The 21,727-nt window shown below is 35.7% G+C and overlaps 1 protein-coding gene across 2 annotated transcripts; it reads right to left on the reverse strand.

Moving 5' to 3' along the window:
* Positions 1-6,812: 6,812 nt before the first annotated feature.
* Positions 6,813-20,089, reverse strand: LOC105192845 (homeobox protein abdominal-B). 2 transcript variants are annotated; one of them, XM_011157103.3, is made up of 2 exons: positions 18,498-20,089; positions 6,813-12,614 (listed from the first exon to the last, which is right to left on the reverse strand). In XM_011157103.3, the coding sequence occupies exons 1-2, from the start codon at positions 19,531-19,533 to the stop codon at positions 12,160-12,162; spliced, it is 1,491 nt and encodes a 496-aa protein (XP_011155405.1). In that variant the 5' UTR covers positions 19,534-20,089; the 3' UTR covers positions 6,813-12,159. The 2 variants fall into 2 exon arrangements, with proteins under 2 accessions (XP_011155405.1, XP_011155404.1); XM_011157102.3 differs by having other exon boundaries at positions 6,813-12,653.
* Positions 20,090-21,727: the final 1,638 nt, after the last annotated feature.

A 21,727-nucleotide genomic window follows, 5' to 3' on the forward strand; every position in this document is an offset into this window, starting at 1 on the left:
CCCAGAGATTAAATTTTACCTCTGCGCAATACAGAAATAAACAGCCATTATCAAGCTGAGAAACTTTCAGAAATGCACAAATATTTTTAGTTACTTCAAAAGCAGGGAATAACTGAAAAACTTTTTTATGATCATCGTCTTAAGGATGTATACTCATTTTTACAAATGTGTTAATATTTATACTTTAAATAGACTGTGAAATGTCCATATAAAAATTGTATTTACAACGTTCTACTTTTATTGAATAAGTTTAATTTTTATAGTTAATTTACTTTGTTATTAGTTTTTATCGTTATACTAAATTGTAAAAAAATATAGCAAAAATTTGAATACTTTCAATAAATAAATATTTTAAGTATTCCAGATGATTTATGTAAAGTTTCATTGTAGAAATTAATTGTTCTGTAAATAAATGAAATTTATTAATTTAATTACAGAGAACAACTAAGCTCAGATCCGCAATAAAAATTTGTATAAATTATCTTGAATATTCGTTGGTAAAAATGTACGCAGTTTTTCTTAGACACTTATTCAGTTATTGCCTATATAGTATTATTGTAGTCTAATTTGTTATAACAGTACTACGTAAAAATGAACAATTTGATAGAATTTTATTCAGTAGCTAAAGCAGTTCATGTGGTGGAAAGGAGTAACCTTTTTCATAATACAAAATCTTTAAAACGGTTGAGATTGAGAATTTTTCCCGAAACATGGATATTTTACTGATAAAAGCGAAATCAAAACCAGAATTACGTGCTGAAATCAGAATGACACTTGGGGATGTTCCCTTGTTAAACACAGGACCTATACAATTTATACTTTGAATAGGTTTTCAAAATAATTTATATAAATTTTTATTGCGAATCTGAGCTTAGTTGTTCTGTAAATAAATAAAATTAAATAACTAAAAAAAATTTATTTAATTATAAGATAGATATTTACAGAACAAGTAATTCCTGCAAAGCAATATAACTTTACATGAATTATTTTGGATACTCCAAATATATGTATACCAAAAATGTCAGATTTTTTGTCATAACTTCTTAATATTATACATTTCAATTAAAAACCATTTATGTTTATTATAATAATTTCTGATTTAGGTAGCATAAATAAAAACAAAGCCTTTCCAATTCTATTTCGACGTACATTTCTTGTGTTTCTAAATGCCATCTCGTATCATCTTTTATTTAACATTTTTTTCTTGGTTTTATTTTTCTTGCCGAAATCACATCTTGAATTTTCCATCAGCAATCATCACGTCAACAATTGCGTGCGCCATGTTCATTCAAGTTTCATTTACACACACGAGCGTTAAGCAAATGGTAATAAAGCTGTGGAACGTCTGTAGTAATCCCTCATCCAGTCGACCAGAGATAGAAAACTGGAGAGCGATTCGGCAACATCTCAATTGAGCTCGTTACTCGTTCAACCGGAATTTGAGATACAGTCGAATTATTCTTTCCCTCTCCTTGCTTCTCTTTCAGTCAATTGTCTATCTCCTAATGGAATTGCCAGTCCCAATACGCGAGTGGACGAAGCTTAAGTAATAGTAAAACATTACCAAAAGAAAATGGCAATGCCCTTATACTTCATTATTTCTTTCTGCTTTTGTCTTCTTCGCCGTAAAAATTGTAATCCTTCTGTCTCAATCAAATAAAAAAATCTGGCTGTGTTATTATTTTGTGTTTTCAACGTTTTCTTGTTTATTATTAAAATATTCACTTATCACAAAAACTATACAAATAACAAGAAAATTGAAAATATCCGTTGTATTTACAATAAACAGGAATTAAAATAAATTTATTTATAATAGATTATTTAAAAAAATAATAAGTAGTTTATTAAATTATGATCTTTTTATTTTTTTAATTGATAATTTTGTAATGCAAGTAATAAAAATTTGAAATATTTTTGCATTGTTGAGAAATAATTAATTATATATAAAATTGTGCAAAAGCTATGTAATAAATGATTTATCCTATCATGTAGACCACAGTACGCAGCAAGAGCTGCATTCAAATGAAAAATGCAAAATGTATCACCCTTCCCTACAATCTCAAAAATTCCATCAAGCCGCAAAAATACGCGATATGCCTCCCACTTTCTCCCCGCTTTATAATCCAAGCGGAAAATTGCTTTTCCAGACTAACGCGCAATATCCAGATGAAATGGCAAAACTGCATCAAGCCGTGATGCAGTGTCGCAAAGAAGCGTGGGAACTTTAAATTATTTTTCCCCCCTTTTTTTCGCGTTGAAAAACTTTTCATCCTTTCGTATTTCCACGTGACACGTTGAATGATACGGCAAAGCCAAGGTTTGCGCTAATCCCCAAGGGAATGGAAAAGTCAGCGCACGAGTCAACTCGTAACGTGAAATTCAATTTGAGTGAAACGACAAAACTGAGCTGTAGATAGATCGGGTCCCTGTCTTTCCTCAAACGTCTGGCTTCTGGTGGTTCTCCCAAGTTGGCGTCGAATAGGACGTAACGCGAGGGGCGGATATTTCTCTTGCTCTTAGAACTGGCTCCACCGAATTGCCAAGAGAAGGACGTCCCGTCAACCTTTTATTAGGACAGGACCCGGGAGCTTCTCTCATTGGTCGTTTTACGGACAATGTTGCACATCGGAACTCCCATTCGAATAATACAAATCGTCTTTCGGCGCGGTACAAAGAAATTTATCCGAATTTCATCTGCTGATTAATGCAAATCGGGGAAATTAATGCGTGAGTCTATCATCATAAAATATTTATTAGCTTGTTTGTGTAGAAACGACTGACAATAGCTACTTTGTAGTATTTTATACTTTCTGGAATAATTTCGTGTTTAATGTTAGACGAATACAAATTTCTATTTCTTTGACAAAATTATTTTGGAGGATAACAAGTCGTTCTGTTCGTACAAAAAACTTGTTTAGAAATACTGCGTATAATCGATTATTCGCAAGAAAATAACCACTGCGTCATCATAATAACATAGCTTAGAATGATGGAGATTGTCTTATTATGAGATATAGCTTTCAATAAAAAAAAAAAAAAAACAAAGAAAACATTGTTCGATGCTCGTGACAAATGGAAGTTTTATCCTTCGCGTGCTAGATGACGTAATTAAAGACAGAAAATAATTTAACTTTTCTTGCAATATCTACGGAATTTCTTTTTTGATTGGGAAATATTATATTAGCAAATATGATGTTAAATATAAATATGGTGAAATTGATAAATATTTATGTAAATTAATTAAAATGAGAAACATGAACTGTATTACATTTGAAGAAGTTCTTTTGAAATGATTTAACATTTTATATTTCAAAATGCTGTCAAAACGAAGCGTTAATAACGAAGCGATACTAAAACAGGCCTTTGAAGCATGTAAAATATGTGCAAATATATAAACCTAATAAAATTTACTTGATATGACACCAACATTTAGAGTTATTTATTGTAATTATTGTTTCCAACATTTTGTAAATTAAATAAAATAACATACATTTACAAACCGTGTTTGAGCAGTTATGATTATCCTAATCAACACTTATCTTCTGGAATCGTTCAAACACACTTAGCACTTGTATTTATGTATACGTGTACTTATTCTTCCGAGGACATCGTAGTTTCTCACTGCTTAAGGTTTAGGCTTTAAAGAAAATGTAAAAACATTCTGGCACACTGTTTCAACATATTCCAGAATATGATTTCATAATTGTTGAATCCAGAATAATTTTCACTTCTTTTTATACATGTCCGAATTTGAAGCAGAATAATTTTAAAATTAAAATTTCACTGAGATCTTCAAATCCTTCATGTGATCTCGGATGGTTATATATAAGTTTCACTTTAATCATTATTCTGTAATTTTCTGAACATTTATTTTTTAAAATATAAAATTTTAAGCAATTTATAAGATATTTAATGTAACGATGGCTCAAGAAAAAGAGATTTGTTATTATATAAAACTTCCGTTACACATTATATGCATATTAACGTGACCGTATAATTACCCGACACAAATTATGAGTTAATTAAAAATAATTGTGTAATTAGTTTAGGACTCTCAAAATTTAAAACAATTAGTAAATGGAAATTAGGCTGAGAAATTTCTAAATTTTTAAACTTTCAAATTATTTAAAAATAACATTAATACTTGTGATTGCGCACTTTTACCCGCGCTGACTCTCATTAGAGACTAATTACTAATTACTAATTAATTAAAAATGTTATTTAAAAAACTGCGTAAAAAAACTTTAACTCGTTTCAAACGTTACGTTGTTACACGTCGCTGGATTACACGTAACTGAAGACATGACTGAAGCTAGGGCAAAATTAGAAAGCTGCGACAAAAGTTTCGAATTTTTTTTTTGTATTAGTGGAAGGGCTTTGTCGTTCTTTACTGCCAGAAAAACATCGGGTGATTTGGCTTGGACCCAATTTTTTTGATCATTGGAAAGTGGGACACTCGATTCAACGGATGGCACAATAGTTGACAATAGAAACTTTTTCATCATGTTTCAGTAAACATGCACTAAATGTTTTATTAAATGTTTCACTATGTGTTTTCGAAACGTATTGTGTTGAAAATTATATTGCAACGATTCAAAAATGGTTAAAAATTATTATCAAAACCAAAATTGAACAAAGTGTGTCAAGTGAAAATTATATATACGTATATATACTTTTGGTAAGATTATATCGTTAAAGCAATTTATTACTCGAATATTTATTCACATTAATGATTATTCTAAATTATATTTTGTGCAATAAAACTCTTTCTATTATTGTTTGTTTATACAGTTGTTAATATTCCATTATCAAATATCAATGTTTCATTGTCAAAAAAAGAGATTCTACCAATTTTTTAAATACTTTTGTATTTATTAAATATTTCTTTTAATTTTTATTAATCTACTGCATTCTTAACTTAAATATGGAATAAATATATAACAAAAAATAATTATTATGCAAAATATAAATATGTTATACTAATATGTCATATAAATAATATGTGTATTTAGTACTTACCAGCAAATTTTCAATTAAAATTAGACTTTTCCAACAAGTTCTACAAAATCATAATATATCATGATCTTTCTCTATGACCAAAAGATACAGTCCTGTGTACAATGCTACAGTTTTACGTGTCAAAATCTATTCTAAAACATATCTATTCTATGTACTAATTTAGACGTCTTAATTTTAACAATCTTAAATAAATAATTAATTTAGTATCTAAATATACTTTCTAAATTTTTAAACTTTAAAATTATTTAAAAATAATTATTTAAAAAATTTTGATAAATCTAATGTGATGTCATTACTATTATATTTCTACATTGTTGAAATATGACATAATAAATATAAGATAAAACGTGCTTAACGCAAAAAATTTATACATATTTTAAATATAATACATAAAATATAATAATTTTTAATCTTGAATAAAAATTTGCATATCTCTACTAATTAATTTTTTTAAGAAAAATATCTAAAGCACAAACATATGAAATATGTAAAATATACACATCCAATTCTACTAAATAATTATGTTATATGAATATGTACAGCTGTCAAATTAAAGATATAAAAACAGCCTTTAATTATATATATATACTTAAATAATATTCAATTATATTTCATTAAAAATTATTACTAAGTATAAAATTATAAAAGAATTAATGTATAATTGTATTGATACATTATAAAAGTACTTACGTCGTTAAATAAATGTAAAAAATAAAGGATTTTTAATTAACTATTGTATATTCTCATTTAATACGGAGGGAACTTCATGCTCGTTTCTCTGCAATTACTTTGGCACTAATATAACATATTTTATTATTGCACTTCGATACAGGAATAATCTTGTAATTTTATTTACAAGTAGCATATAATTTCTACCTTACGGACATATCTTAGTATCATACAAGTACAATTAAAATGTAGGAATGGAAAAAATCGAATAAAATGCACATTCTGAAAAACACATTTAAAAATAACAGAAACAATTAACATTTACTGCTTGTCATAATTTTCTCAAGTTCTAGACACGTTATTAAAAAGTAATAATAATAATAATCATAAAGTTGTAATTTAAATATTTTTTCAACATATTAATAGTTAAAATCATGAAAAAGCTCAACTTTAAATAAATTGGAAATTTTTGTGGATTAAATAGCATTACGTTTTGAGAAACAACTGTCAACTATTGAATAGCACACGTACAATGTAGATATTTTTTCAAAATTATATACTTATATATATTTCTTTTCATCAAAGACATGTTGCAGACATATTTTAAAAAGTACTATGTCATTTTGAGCTTTGATATGTTGACTAAATAGCATTTTTAACTTTTACCCATCGCTTCATTATTTTTAATTGTAATGCATTTAAGACCACAAAAATTTAGAAAATAAGTTGTTTAAATTGACAAAAATATTTTGTGAGAATATTTTATAAGGAAATAGTCAATATAAACATAGAAAATTATTGTGCATGATTTGTTAACATATTAAATACAAAAATAAAATTGCGCAACTTGTATGTTGATAGTATTGAAATATTGTACAAAATTAAATAAAAAAAAATTTTTTTGCAATATCCTGAGTACGTTTAAATAAACTATATCATAACTTTCATAACTCTCAGGTATTAGAAAATTATAATTTCAAACATATTATGTAAAGTTTTAGCTTATATGAAAGGAAATTTACATTATACTTTAAAGTACGTCTGTTAAAATGTATTATAAAAGGATTGCAAAAATATTTTTCTTCATTATTTTTGCGTGCATAATGGGTTAAACATATAATTAATTTGATAAAAAAACATGACGATTTATTTGTAATACTTTGTTATATGTTTTTGTCATACGTGATATAAGGATGGAGATTTTTAAACGGAACATTAAACAAGTAATATTTACGCTTATAATTTACAAATACAGCGCATGATAATATACAGTGTGACGTGGCAAATCAAAAGAAAAATGATCTAACAATTTTTTACTGTGTGAACAATGGACAACATAAATGATACAAATGTGATTTTTACATTTATTCATGTGTGTAATAACTTGGTGCGTTATAGCTTTGTCGTCACATATATAAAAATAACAGAAAAATATTTTAGCAATTAAGTCACAAAATATTTAAAAACATTCTTATATAAAACAATTTTTTTTTAAATAAAAAGGTGCTACTTCTCAAATATTCCTCTTTTTTTTCAGCACCCCAACCACATAATATATAACTTCAGTTTTAGATTATTCATTTCCCGAAGTTTCCAGACTATCGATCAGAATTAGTACAATCTTTAAGCATTATAAAATCTTTCACGAATTAAAAAACATAAAATTTCTATTTGTATGTTAAGAGATTGTAAATTTCTCTTAAGATCGGGCACCATACATTTATAGGTATCGGAAAATCAAGTCAGTATTTAGAACGGACAAAGATAATAATGTGTATTTACTTCCTTTCCCCGTTCCTTTACTGTGTTTGTGTGCGCGTGTGTATAGATTATTGTAATAATGTTATTATTATTATAGGCTCTTCTGATAGGTACATACAAAACAACACACAATAAAAACAATAACATAATATTAACGTGACGCTCACAATAATAATGATAATAATATTAATAATAATATAATATAATAATCTTAAGAATTTTTTTAATAGTCATAATAAACATCATCAGTGGTATATTTAATAACTAATTACAATCAACTTGCAGCAAAGCTTCGGACAGCACGGTAAACGCAACAGGATCGCTACCGTCCGATCGAAATTTTCCACATTTAATCGTTTCCACTTGAAATTATTTATTTTGTTATCATTTATATTGTATTATATTATCGTCGTTACATTAACTGTTACAGTACCGTGGCAGAACTATACAGTTGTCCGGAACTCAGTCTCTCACGAGTTCAAATTCACTCTATACGAGCCACGTTTCATCGTCTCGCGTTGCCTTTATTTCTCGACTCTAACCGCGTTTGTCTTTTTACCATCGCGTTCACGGCTATCTTATATGCTTATAGAATTTTCAATTCGCGGTTATCCTATTTTCGTTTCTCTCATCTTCTCCTTCTCGCTCTCGATTTTTCAATCACCTCTCTATCTCCTTCTTTCCCCTCTCGCTCTCACTCTCGTTTCTTCTCTCTCTCTCTCTCTGTCTCGCTCTCTCTCCCTATCGATTTTTCCAGTGCAAAGCGCGTGCCTACTTTTTATTTTGTACCACAAAACATACATTCGTATCCACAGCCGTGTGACACGTTCGTACATCACACATGAAAGAAATACACCCCTTGCTTACAGAAACATACATACATATACGTACGCGAATATACCTACACGTACACATATATGTATATATATACACACACACACACACACACACAAACATACACACATACACACATGCCCGTCCGATACACGCATTCATATTGTGTATACACATACACAAAATACACGTATATAATATATTGTAGCCATTCACACGAACTCAGTAACCCTTCGTAATTTAGATAATGTTGCACCTTAGAATAGAGATCCAGTGGGATAGCTTTTTTTCAGTTAACATCTGATTAGATTACTTACTCGCTGATATTCTGTTCAAAATTGTATTCCGATCGCGCTTAGGACTTCATACGAGATCGATTTTCTCTCACTACGTTCGCTTCTCGTCGTGAAAGACATGAGCACGGATTTTAAACAAAAGATCAGAGTTGGGAAGTAACGCGTTACTTGTAACAAAGTCATTAACGTTACAATTACATTTTTTTAAGTAAAACGATGGTGATTGATAAAAACGTTATTTTTCTTTTTCTAGTAATTGTAATCTTAACGCAGTTGTACTTTTTTTGTTTTAGTAATGATAACAAATTTAATACTTTTATTGTTACTTTTCACGTTTTGAATATATTGGTGACAATTTCAGTTGTATATGTTCAATCTTCAGTCTCCTGCTGGTATTCACAGTTGTGTTTAAAACTATCTTAAATATAGTTTCAAGATGTCATAAACCAATTATATTGCAAACCACATTTTAAAAATAATTTTGATGTTAAAACTATGTAACACAAAATTGAAGGTTCAAAAAAAGTAATTTGCTGTATTTATATTTTTAATAAAAATCAATATTTTTAAATTTATATTTTTAATTATTGTTAATATTTCTTCTTAAATTTTTTGTTGTCTTAGGAATTTAAGATACAAAATAATATTATTTTCAATAATATTTTAAGAAAAAACATTAGCAAAATGTTACGTTTAACTTAATCTTATTTTAGTGAAAAGTAACGAAAAAAGTTGCGTACAATAATTTTTTAAATAACAATAACGGTAATAAGTTATCATTAAAAAGTAATTCCCAACCCTGCAAAAGATGTAAAACGACCGGAAGACGTCTGCCAGAGATGACATATCCATTGGATATATTTACAGAGATCAATACATGTGACATTTACTGAACGCAAAAATATATATAATAACAATTATCAGTGATTACTTAGAATTACTGATAATTGATTAACTATTGATCGACTATTGATCAACAAAAAATACTTTCTTCTCAGATATTTTTAAATCTAGTCAAAAGCATGAAATATAATCAATATCGCGTCCAGTTCCTGTCAACGAATACTTGGGATACCCAATGGCAATGAAGTATTATACAGGATGTCTATAATATCTATCCTCATTCCTATCCCCTTCAGAAATGATCCGAAATTGTAAAAAATGATTATTGATTATTTTCAATTAATAATCGTAATGAAAAATCGCAGAGAATTGAATAAAAGGATTATGGAATATTTTATTCGTGTTATAAAAAAAGTTTCTGAAGCATAAAGATTTCTCGAAATTAGGGACAAAAGTTGACTTCAAAATAAAGAGAAAATAAAATAAATTTGCACAATTTCAAAAATGTATACTTACAAATTAATTTCTACTTAAAATTTTGGGACTTAATATTTTGACATGCAATGACATCTATAATATTACTCAATTCAATTACAATTCATTAAAATATCTGTTATAGCTAAATTTTATGACATTTAGCAAAAATGTCAACAACTAAGTAAATTTAATTATGCTGCTTAGCTATTCATATATTACAATTAAAATTTAGCTATCACACAGAAATTTTTATTATGTAACTAATTTTTTTTCCTATAAAAAATGAGGATAGACTTTATGAACACTGTGTATACGAAAATTTATTTCGATAAATTTTCGACACCGGTTTTTTTAGCAACGTAAGCAAAAAAGCCGTATTCACATTATCACGTGTCACCGATTATAATCGTAAAAAAGAAATGTAATTACACTAATTCGTTAACAAGCGATAAAGTTTAGAGCGTTAAGTACCACAACCTTTTGTTCCTTTCACGGCAAGAATTTCGCTCGCGCACGGAGATGAAAATACTGAACGTACGATGTTGACCCTGCATAATATTATAATTTTCACGAAAATCCCAAACTCAGCCTAGAACGGCCTACAATCGACCACTAGACTGGCTACTATGTATATTTTTAACATAAATCGCTTTTCATCAATACTAATAGAATTATACTAATTTGCGATCCTTGGTAGGCGATTAGTACGACATTGTGGACGTAACTATCTAATTTCTCGGATACGCTCATATTCTACACTGACTTCAAAATTTACCACACTCTTTATTTTGTCACGACAGGCAAATAATTGAACAGCAAAAGAAGGTATTCTGCTATTTTTGACCTTCCTTCTTGAGTCGAGAATCGTCATTATAAATAATATATATTTCGATAAATATGGACTGTGCTGCGAGTTCGTTTAAATCATATACTGACAATAATTGACATTTGAATTCAAATTACCGAGAACAGATATACGCCTCGAGTCTATCAATAAAATTTTTATGACATTTCAAATTAACATTTTAAGCAAATAGTTAAAAAGACCAGGCATTAGAGCGTGAATGACGAATAATAATAAACTTTTGCTAATACTAACTTTTAGTATTACCTAGTTGTACGATAGGTAGGTAGTCGACAAGATTTGCAGGTCTTTAACGCCATCATATATAACCCATACCGAAGTGAAAAGTTAATTTAAAGAGCGATACACATGCACTTACGCGAGATCAGTGAGTCCACTTACCCCTAAAAGCGACCCATCCGCTTTACAACTTGCGATTCTCGACGGACCGTCCAGCCCTAACTGCAAAATCAATGATGTCTGATTGAATCAGCCCCGGGTGTAACTGCAACGATACGTTCCAATCTCCAAATGTGCGACTCAGGTCCGACAATAGACGGGGATGTAAGACGGAATAAACACACGATGCGACTGGAGGAAGGAAGAAGAGGCTCTGGGGGCGGTGGGAGGAATAGGGGTACACTAAGTGACATTAATTACCTCTTTACTTTATGTATATATATATATAACTGGAGAAAATACTACCGAATTACGAATTGGACAGATTGCTTGGTGTCGCCCGATAACGCGTACTATTCGTAGAATACCGTAGAATACCGGCACCCGACACCGACACTCGAAAAAGAGTCTTCGGGCCGCTTGAAATAGTGGCCCCAAACGCGCCCTTTCTATACAATAGCGAAGTTTTCGCTTGATTGAATAATAATAATATAATTAATAATTAATAATATAATTAATAATAATATACTACGCGCGAGCTTTATCTTTTAGGCAGTCTTTGAACGGCTGCTCGACAGAGTCCATGAGTTTTCATCGAATTCCCGTGGACGTGGATATTGATCGACGGTTTAGCGGGATCGCCTGAGATTATTCGAGGCGTCTCTCGACGGGTTTTCTCTGGGGCGTTCGGTGCGTTCAGGCGGCCAAGCCGTGAGACGTTTGATGTAGGAGAGCGGGATACTGTTGAGCCACGTGCGCCAGCTGATGATGATGGCTGCCAGAGTGTGCGTGTGTATGTGTGTGTGGATGGACTACGGCCGTGGCGGGCGTTACGGTGCCCGACGACGACGACGACACGTGAATCGGCGGCAGCGGCGTTTGGGACTGCGGTGCATGGAGGCTATGGCTGTGACCTGCTACCAGGCTGCTATGGCTACCCCCGTGGCTACCACCGCTGCTGGATGAGGTATGATTGTGATGATGATGCCCGAAGACGACCCCAGAGAAGGCCACGGGTCACTGATGATGCTTCGTCGAGCCGTTCGCATGATGCGCTTGCGCGACCACGTGGTGACTCGAGGGTGGTGCGTGCGCGGTGCTCGGATGGTGATGACTGCCGGTCGCCGCGTGATGATTCGCGTTGTTGGCGCTGCTACTGTTGTTATTGTTGTTATTTTGCTGCTGGGTCTGCCGCTGACTGTTCTTCTTGTTCTTCATCCGACGGTTTTGAAACCAGATCTTAACTTGGCGCTCAGTCAGATTCAGGTTGCGCGCAAGCTCCCATCGCTTCTGCTTCGACACGTAAGCGTTGAAGAGAAACTCCTTCTCCAGCTCGAGAGTTTGGAACTTGGAGTATGGTTTGCGTTTCTTCCGCACCGTCACCTGACCCGTCCATTCCAAGGGGTTGGAGCTGCCGCACCCGACGCCCATCCCGGCTACACCAACCCCGACACCTACACCCGCAAGCGAACCTGCGGGAAACAAGGAAGATGGGGAGGAACCCCACATCACTTAACACAATTAGTTTGCCGATGATAAAACAACCTAGCTGCTAGCTAGTAATATTCAGCAAAGAAATTTCGTCTTGAAGACGACGATAGTAATTCGCAAGACGAGTCTTAAATTAATAACACTTCTGCTTTAGATTTTTCAAATTTATCATTGTCTAATTCCTATTTAATCATTATAATCAATAATCAAGTCAATCGAAACAAATAAACGAAATAAAAATATTACAGACAAGTTTAGAACTGTCTGTGGACTAGTTCCTAGTCGCTGACGTATTTAAGCGGATTTTGAATGAAGAAAGTGGTTGTACCTGTTCCTTTTTCCTGCAATCACTGCCATTCGTTACTACGAAGTGACTGGCAGAAATGAGCGCAAATACATCGGTTCGTTAGTTGGTGCATCGGCGCGTAACCGATACCGTTACTCTTTCTTTTTTAATAAACGTTCCGTAATCGTTTATTATAAATAATTCTGCCGTCTAGATAGTACAAATTAATAAATGCAGATTGTACGTTTATTGATTGCGATATTATCTCGCGATATGTGATCCAGAAAAACTACTGAAATGACAATTATAGTCACTAATGCAATTCTACAGAAACTGCAAGTCTTAAAAAAAAAAGTAGACAGTATTAATTAAAGTATCAATTAAATTAAAATGTTCAAATCACCTCTGATTGCAGGTGCAGGAACGTAGCATTTTTTTTTTTCATTTCTTTAATTCTTAGAATAAATTATCGAACGATGTATTTTGCAATATTTGTTAAACGTAATAAAAAATATTATATTGAAAAGAGTGGTACTCGAAATTTTAATATCGAAAGTGATGATTTGACAATTTTGGTATCGAAAGGTACAATTTAATACTTTCTCAGCCTCAAACTTTCCTCACACTCTCTATTGTTTCTTTTCGTATCGAAATTCTACGCGGAAAACTGCGTAGGGAACATCATTGACTAAATCCGCGCCTGATGTAACTCTCCGAATGTCAAAGCATGCACTCCAGCTGCATGTGCGTGCGCAACATTATTCGTACATACACACGCGTATATGTATGTACATGTGTACAACATGCGCACGAGGGTTGCCGTAGCCGTTCCTGGCACAGTGGTATGATATAATTGGACCGGTTCTACTAACCGCACGAAAAACATGAAGCCGGAGTTAGCGCGGAACCGTTGTTAGGCTCTCGTTCTCTAAAGCGTCTCGACTGGTCGGTGGTTTTTAACAGGGCACACTATGCTCCGTTGCAAACCCAGAGAATGTGGAGCGACGCGAATGCATTTGTTAAAGCGGAATGTACGATGGGATGGTGCAAGGTACATACATACGGCAAAGCCGCGCCAGCGGAATGGAGCGATTACGAAAGCTCGCGACTCATCCGTCTATCTTTAACCCAGCCATGGACTGGATAAACGTTTTCTTGGTGTACGCCAATGTAACAAAATTATTTCTATTTGACGGCTTGTCTAGCAATATTTCATAATTTTCACATAAGTAAAGCAAAAAGGCTTTTCATCGGAATTGCCATATATTACACCGATCGAAAACTATCGAAATTGTTTCTCTTATCTTTGTGATCAAATAAAATTAATAATTAATTTAAAAATAAAAAAGATTTTGACTCACAAAACCTTTTAGTCAAATGGATCAGGTCGTCTATCTTTAGTCTATCTAGAAAACGCTTTTGTCGGATGCAATATTGTTTGATCCGTCGGAACGTATACATGCGATGGACGTCATCCATGCAATATTATAATATCTCAGATGTCACGCAGGTTTTTTTTATGAATTCCAAAGAGAGTTGACAGTTTTCTTGATTTATTACTATTAGCTACAATTGCTCTTTCAGCTTAAAAGCCGTAAAACAAAAACACATAAACGCAAGTCACTTAACATGCAAATTATTACAATACTTTGATATCTTAAATATCTTTATCGATAAAATACGTATTTGCACAAATAAACGATGAATTTTATTTCTTGACTTTTACTCCAATTTAATTCTCGAATTTTCAACTATTCTATCCTCGAGACTTTTTCTATCTTCCTTTCTCTTTTGATATATTCTCTTGCTGCCTCGACGCGATTGCTTAAGCGATAAGAATTTATTGCGCATTAAAACGTAAAAATACTTAACAAACGTCGGTACTCTCACTAAAATGTAAAAATTATTTAACAAAGGTCAGGATTCTCAAGAATATTACATAATATAAAACGAATGCAGAGAGCAGGAGTGTATATTAAACGTGTATTAATGTGTATTAATTATGAATAAACAACGTATCGTTAAACATTTAACGGTACTAATATTTTATAAATTTCCGAACGCATATTCTAATAAAAAACAAACGTACTAAAAGTTCAAGTTTGAAAACAATTTACAAGTAATTATCAATCTAGTTTTTACATATAAATATATTTTTATTTTAAAATTTTTACCTGCTTTAAATTGTACATCGAAATAAATCTCATAACGGCATTTTTTCATTGTTAATACCTTTTAAATTAACGTTATACATCTAGTTAAATGAATAATAATGTTAAAAAGTTATTTTTAACCAACGGACTCAATTTACAAAAAGACAGACCTTTTAAACGAATCTTACTTTGATTTGCTTGACAGGTTGGTCGCTAAAGATTAGAAACGCAACATAATATGCAAGGACAATAAATAGTTTATATTATCCGCTCCATGTTCTCCTTCTCAGTCGTGTAGTTAGCTCTGCACGAAACAGACACATAACCGAGCACAGTACTTTATCCATGCGATATACTATTCGTAAATTTTAAATTATTAATGTATTCGTCAGTCTATTTGAATTATTGGGACATGTTAAAAATTTTTACACTTGAATCATTTTATTTATCTAAACTATTTTTATTCAGTTAAATTAACGTTAGTTATTTAAACTATTATTACGCATTTAAATTATTACATTTCAATAGAGAGACTCGGAACATCGAGACGTTGCCTTATAGGATGGACCATGGATTCAGACTGTTCTCGCGTTACATCGACGAATAAAGCTATGCTAATTTTTATATAACGGACAAAAATAGTTATGCGCTCATGTAGAAATTTATATTTAAGTAAAGTAATTTGACATTAGAAATGTAAATTAATGCGGCTGAAGAAGGACAAGTACGTCCGAAACGTTCCGCTAACTGTATTTTGATTATTAAGATTAAAATAAATTGTAATTCAAAAAACCAAAGAATAGTTCGTTCTCGGCCTTATATTATTCATTGTTTATTGATAAAAAAATTGATGCTATTTTTGATATTTATTATAATTAATAAAATACTAAAAAATTATTTTAAAAATTTATCTAGAGTTATAAACAATATACATTTAAAAAATGTATATTGAGAATTAAAACAAAGTAGGTTGCGTTGCCTATAAAACGGATAATAAAAGGGATATATGTAGAGATTAAAAGATATCTGTGAGCATCAGGAATATTGTAACAAGTTTCCCGAATTGATACCCGATTTCTGATAGAAATAGTCGAAGGGACTTTATAAGTAGGGCTGCCGCGGAAACAAAATATAGATTGGAAACATTTGACATCTTTTATTTTTATCATATCATATTGTTAATTTATGTGAATTTAAATATACAAATTAAGTAAATAAAAAAAATGTTTCAACACCTTTCAAAATCGATAAATATTTTAACATTTTTTAAAATTTAAAATATAAATTCGATGTTATATTCGATATTATGAAGCAATATAATAAAACCGTTTAACTAATTATGTAATTTATATTTTTCTCTGAATATTTAAAAGATCAGAATTAATACTATAAATTATTTAATTAACTTTTTATTCAGTGATGTAATTTTTTTATCTCAAAAAACGTAAATAAATAAATATAAATTTATTAAAAAATGTATTCTTTTAAATACAAAACAAATAATTCTCAAACGTCCATTTAAATTTTACTATTCATATAAACAAGCGAAATACTTTATTTCACAGTGAAACACCGGCGGGCTTGATAAAGCCATACTTTATGCTAAATTTATTCCGGCCCGTGATATAAGTGCGCATAATGATGACCGGTAGGCCTCAAAGGCCTAATTAAGCGCGGACAGCAATCCACGGTAATAAATGCGGACCGATTAACAGCTTGGCGCTCTCCCGATGATGCGGAGATAATATCTCACGGGACAGATCGACTTGTGCCAGGGACACCTGGCCGACATTGTGATTCCTCGGAGATTACCCGGACTAATATGGGATGGTTCGATGCGATACGGTGCAAGCGGCGCACTCTCTGGTGTCGAGCGAACGGGCAAAGATAATGGAGCCGCCATCTATTGGGCTACGCTTAAACTATACGCGGGTACGCGCCCGCGTTTCTCTATTCCGTATGTACGGCACGCTTGCGCGCACACACACACTCCTCCCTTCGTGCGCATACGATTATAAACTTGCGGCTGATCACGCGAATGTTATCTCGGTTATCAGAGCGCCGTCGATGGTGCTCGCACGAGTAACAAAGTAACGATAAACCGCGGCAACGAGCGTTGTGCCGCGTGTGGCAAACGATACACGTGGCGAGTTTTTCAGAAGGACGCGGCGGACGAATGCCAACGATCGATCAGATACACACCTTTCTCTTTATACGGCTAATATGAAATTCAAATATTTCCGTACGGACGAAAAGCTGACATCGCTGTTGCGATATAATTATTTCGAATGTAATTTACAATCTTCGAGATATCGAATGTATCGTAATAAGATACGTATATAAATTAATGCCATTTCTGCAAAGTATTTTATTACTCTGATGATTTACGTCATCGTGATATCCCGAATAAATGTTTAAAAAATAGGAAGATTAATATCTCATTTGACAAAATATATATTTAATGTTTTCTAAAAAGTATCTTTTATTTTCATAAGCGTGGTTCCGTTGTATTTTTGTACAAATGGAACATATCAAACACAGCAGCACGCAACTCGAATACTAATCTTCCTTAAGGGACGTTAGTTGAGATGGGAGAAAAAATTATCGTTCAAAAATAAAATAATGGGGAGATAGTCGCGACAATACAAATGCGCGAAACAGCCGTTAGCCGGAATGACTGAACGCCTGCACGGGTCATGGAACGGATCAGCTGATCGGAGGCGCGCGCCAGAGTTTACGAGTTACGGCCGCCAATAAACCCGCCGCCGTTCGTTGTTGCTCATGCGACGTTTCATGGGTTACAGGGTCCCGAGAAAAGGACAGAGAAGGGAGAAAGCACAAAAGAGAACGATGTGAATGAACGATGACTGCGGTCTTTACTTGTCGAATAAGTTCATCAGGATCGTCGTGGAATACCAGAGATGCCTGTTTTAGGAAGTCACGTGCAATTAGTATCAATTATTGGCAACCTTTTTTATCGTAGCACGTACTACATATGTCTTTCATCGCAATGTCTTTGTACAGTTGTTAGGCTAAGGAATTAATTGTAAAATTTATTTCACAGATTTATTATAATTTTAAGCAACCTTTCACTTCCTCAGAAATTACATTCAAAGAAGGTTAGATCAATTTATGTCATTTGTGAAAATAGAAAACTAGCTAAAGTTTACAACTCCTTATCGTAGTATATCCCATAAAAGTATAGACAATAATTTTACTGCACTACAAACAGAAGAATGAATCTTGTAATAAATCAATTTTTCTTTTACATTTTCTGATTTTTTTTCAACAATATAAGTAAAACCATCAACAATGCAAATATTTTTCACAAAACAATACTATTATCATTGAACGTTGAAATGTTCAAAACATTGATCAAAGAAAAGGAAAAAATGACAAATTGACAATTCGGAGTAGATGCTTACCTGGAGGTGGATAGGGACTCGAAGTAACAGGTTCGGGCGCTCCATAGTTTCTCAGGCCACCATATCCATCATGAGGAAAGGCACCTTCCGCAGCAACCATAGCGGCAGCGACCCTACCACGATCGTCCGCCGCGGATGGCGCCAGATACGGTACCCCCGCCTGCGCATGGGGATGATGATGTCCAGCCGTGTCGACCGGATGGTGATGCCTCGCCGTCGTGTACGGCGAGTAATTACACCAGCTCTGAGAGAAGCTCTGATGGCAGGACGACACGGCCGGATCGGCGGCGCCGGTGGCACCGGTGGTAGACCCACCGGTGGTCGACGTGGTAGTCGCCGCGCCGGCCGAGTTGTAAGACTTGTAATCGGAGGTAGAACCGGCGGTACTGGCCGATCCAGCGGTAGCAGCCGCGGGCGACCAGAAAAGCCCGGCCTTCCGGTTGTCCCTGGAAGAACCGGAGGTCGAGGTGGGATCGGCCGCCAGATTGTAGTACGTAGGGGGATTGTTACCCCCGTAAGTCTGATGATGGTTCAACGATTCGCCCGCCGTGGACGAGTAGTGGGAGTCCTGGGGATGATGCGGACTGTAACTCCAACCGCCTTGAGACCCTGCCGAGTGAGAGTGTCGTATCACACCTGCCGCGCCCGCACCACCTGGCCCGCCTGACGACTCCACACAGGCTACTTCCCCGTAAGTGGTACCACCGCCTCCCGGTGTCGCTGTTAATCTCTTGGCGGGTATGTGGAGTGGTCCGGCCGCGCTGTTGCTCGCTACCGAAGAAGCGCTCGGCGAGGTTGAACTGGCGCTCGCTGTAGGCGCCGATGGCGCTGTCGCTGTTGCCGATGACACCGGTGCACCAGGTGAAGTCGGTGTTGTCGCTTGTTGATGAGCACCCGGTGTCGAGGTTTGCTGAATTGATACGAGAGTCGAGGCTGTTGGTGGAACTGGCGGCGGGCTGTCCTCGTAGAGGGAACCGTTCATCATGGCCCACCAGGTCACCCCGGTGGAATTCCCCGCTCCGGTTGCTGTCCCCATCGACGTGACCGAGCCAGGGTGGCCCACGCCGGAGCCACATAGCGGCGCGGCGTGAACATTATCGTACAGCGTCGCCGTCGAGCAAGCCACGTGATCGGCGATGGTGCAGATGATGACGGTTTATTGCCGGTGTTAGAACAATATTTATGCCGAGATGTCCGGCGTTGATCGGCGTAAGTGATGGCCGTGACCGCCGTGCGCGAGTCGAGTGATGATCACAGATGCGCGCGGTCCACGTCGAGCACAAATTGATTAGAGTTCACCCGAAATACGGAAGTCGTCGCATCGTCATCGTGACAGCAAGTAGTAGTGGTAGATAGCGATATCCCCAATGGTGTTCGCGAAACGCCGATCCAACCGAAAGGTAAGCGTAGATCGTGAACCAGGATCCAGCGAAAGTGAGTACGTGCTCACGATCGAGTACGCGCCGGAGGATTGTTCACAGAGGATCGAGAAACGGAGCACTCATCGTGATCAAGCCGGTCGCGTTGGTCCGTGAATTCACGGAGTAAATAAAGAAAGCGCGTGTAGAAGGTAGCAGAGGCGCGAGGAGTAAGCGGAGGCGGGTGGGGATAGGGAAAATCGTGCGGGTACGCGCGTCGTCGTCCGACGAGGGGTTGGTGGCGGGGGGAGAGAGTGTGCAGCGCCGCAGCAGACAGGTGGAGGGGTGGAGATAAACGTGGGACAGGGAAGCGAAGAGGCACGGAGGCAGAGCGCCAAGGATAGACGGGGGCGCGATAAAGTGCGTGGCAAATCCGCGGACGACACCGAGGTCCACACGCGGCGAGATGAGGGCAGCGACGACAACAACGATGATGACGATGTTGACGACGTCGGAGTAGGATGATCGATGTGACAGTAGCGAGCGAGCGAGCGAGCCACGTGCGTACGTCGCCGATGTAGAGTCGATTAGCAGCAATTTGTGCGGATATTATGCGGTTGTCCAATCGGCCGATCCAACGATGCGGGATGAGGGTGGAAACGAAAACAAAATGACACAGCGCGATTTAGCGATAATGCATCGTTCGGACCGCGACAACTCGGAGCGGCGATTGCGCTTGATCGCCGCGCGTTCAGACGGAAACGTTAAAATTAACGCGCTATCCAAAGCTAGCACCAGCTGTAACACTTGGCAAATCGTCGATCTCTCGCTCAGGCTAACTCACTGCGCGACCGATTGCGCTACGATCGTCCCGTGGCCTATCACCATACACGAGCCGTGCGTCGCCCTGTCTCTGTCATCAGCGGCTACTGTCATCCCCATCGCGAAGGGGTTGCGAGCGCGATTCATCAAACGTCCCGCTCGCGTGGTTAAACTTGGCGATCTATCCGCTTGCGAAACTCACTAATGACAAAAATTCAAGCATTAAAATCGTCGTCAAGTTATTTAAGAAGAGGAAGAAAGTCCCCGATTAGAGCGGAATCCCTTTATCTCTCTCGTATTTTATCCTCAGGTCAATCAAGTCAGGTAGAACTACCCCTTAGTATCAAGCGTAATGCGGTCGAAAGACTCTCGGCAGGTAGCAGAACGCCTCTTCGGTCCCGAAGATCGTGCGCCGATACACACACGCACGATGTTCACACACATATGGAATAACCCCCTTTCTTCTTGCTGGCCTCGCTGAGCCGAACTGAACGTCAACTGAGAGCTCTGCCCGCCGCTTCGAGTCGAACGAGCCGAAAGTGACGCGAGCGCGATCTCTCGGATCGTTTGGCAAGCGAGCCCGGACTCGTTGTCTCCCACCCTCCTCACGCGACCGCTTCTCTCACTCTCTCGCTCTCTCTCTCTCGCGCGCGCGTTTCTCGTCGTTCTCCCCCCAACCTCCTACCACGCGCGCTCTAATCTGCTTTTCTTCCTCTTCTCCGCCGTCGCAGGCCAGCGAGCGCGACATACCGACTATCTTACGGAGAGCTTGTTCTTCTTGGCTTTCAACGAGTATTGCGAATCACCAAATCTCAATTCCGTCGCTTTTTCTCGCGATCGACTTGCAGCAAACGAAGGAAAAAAAATAACAATGTAACAAATCAAACTGAACGACCAACCGATAGTGTTAGCGATTCTTCCCAGTTACTTAATAAGGAAACTCTCTACTCGCTAGATACCGTTACCAATTTTTAGTGTCTTCCGTAATCAAATCTTACACTACTGAATCGATAGATTTAAATTCTTTCCCTTTTTGTTAATGTCAAAGTA

The sequence above is a fragment of the Solenopsis invicta genome, chromosome 8, assembly GCF_016802725.1.
Source record: "Solenopsis invicta isolate M01_SB chromosome 8, UNIL_Sinv_3.0, whole genome shotgun sequence".
Taxonomy (NCBI): Eukaryota; Metazoa; Arthropoda; class Insecta; order Hymenoptera; family Formicidae; genus Solenopsis; species Solenopsis invicta.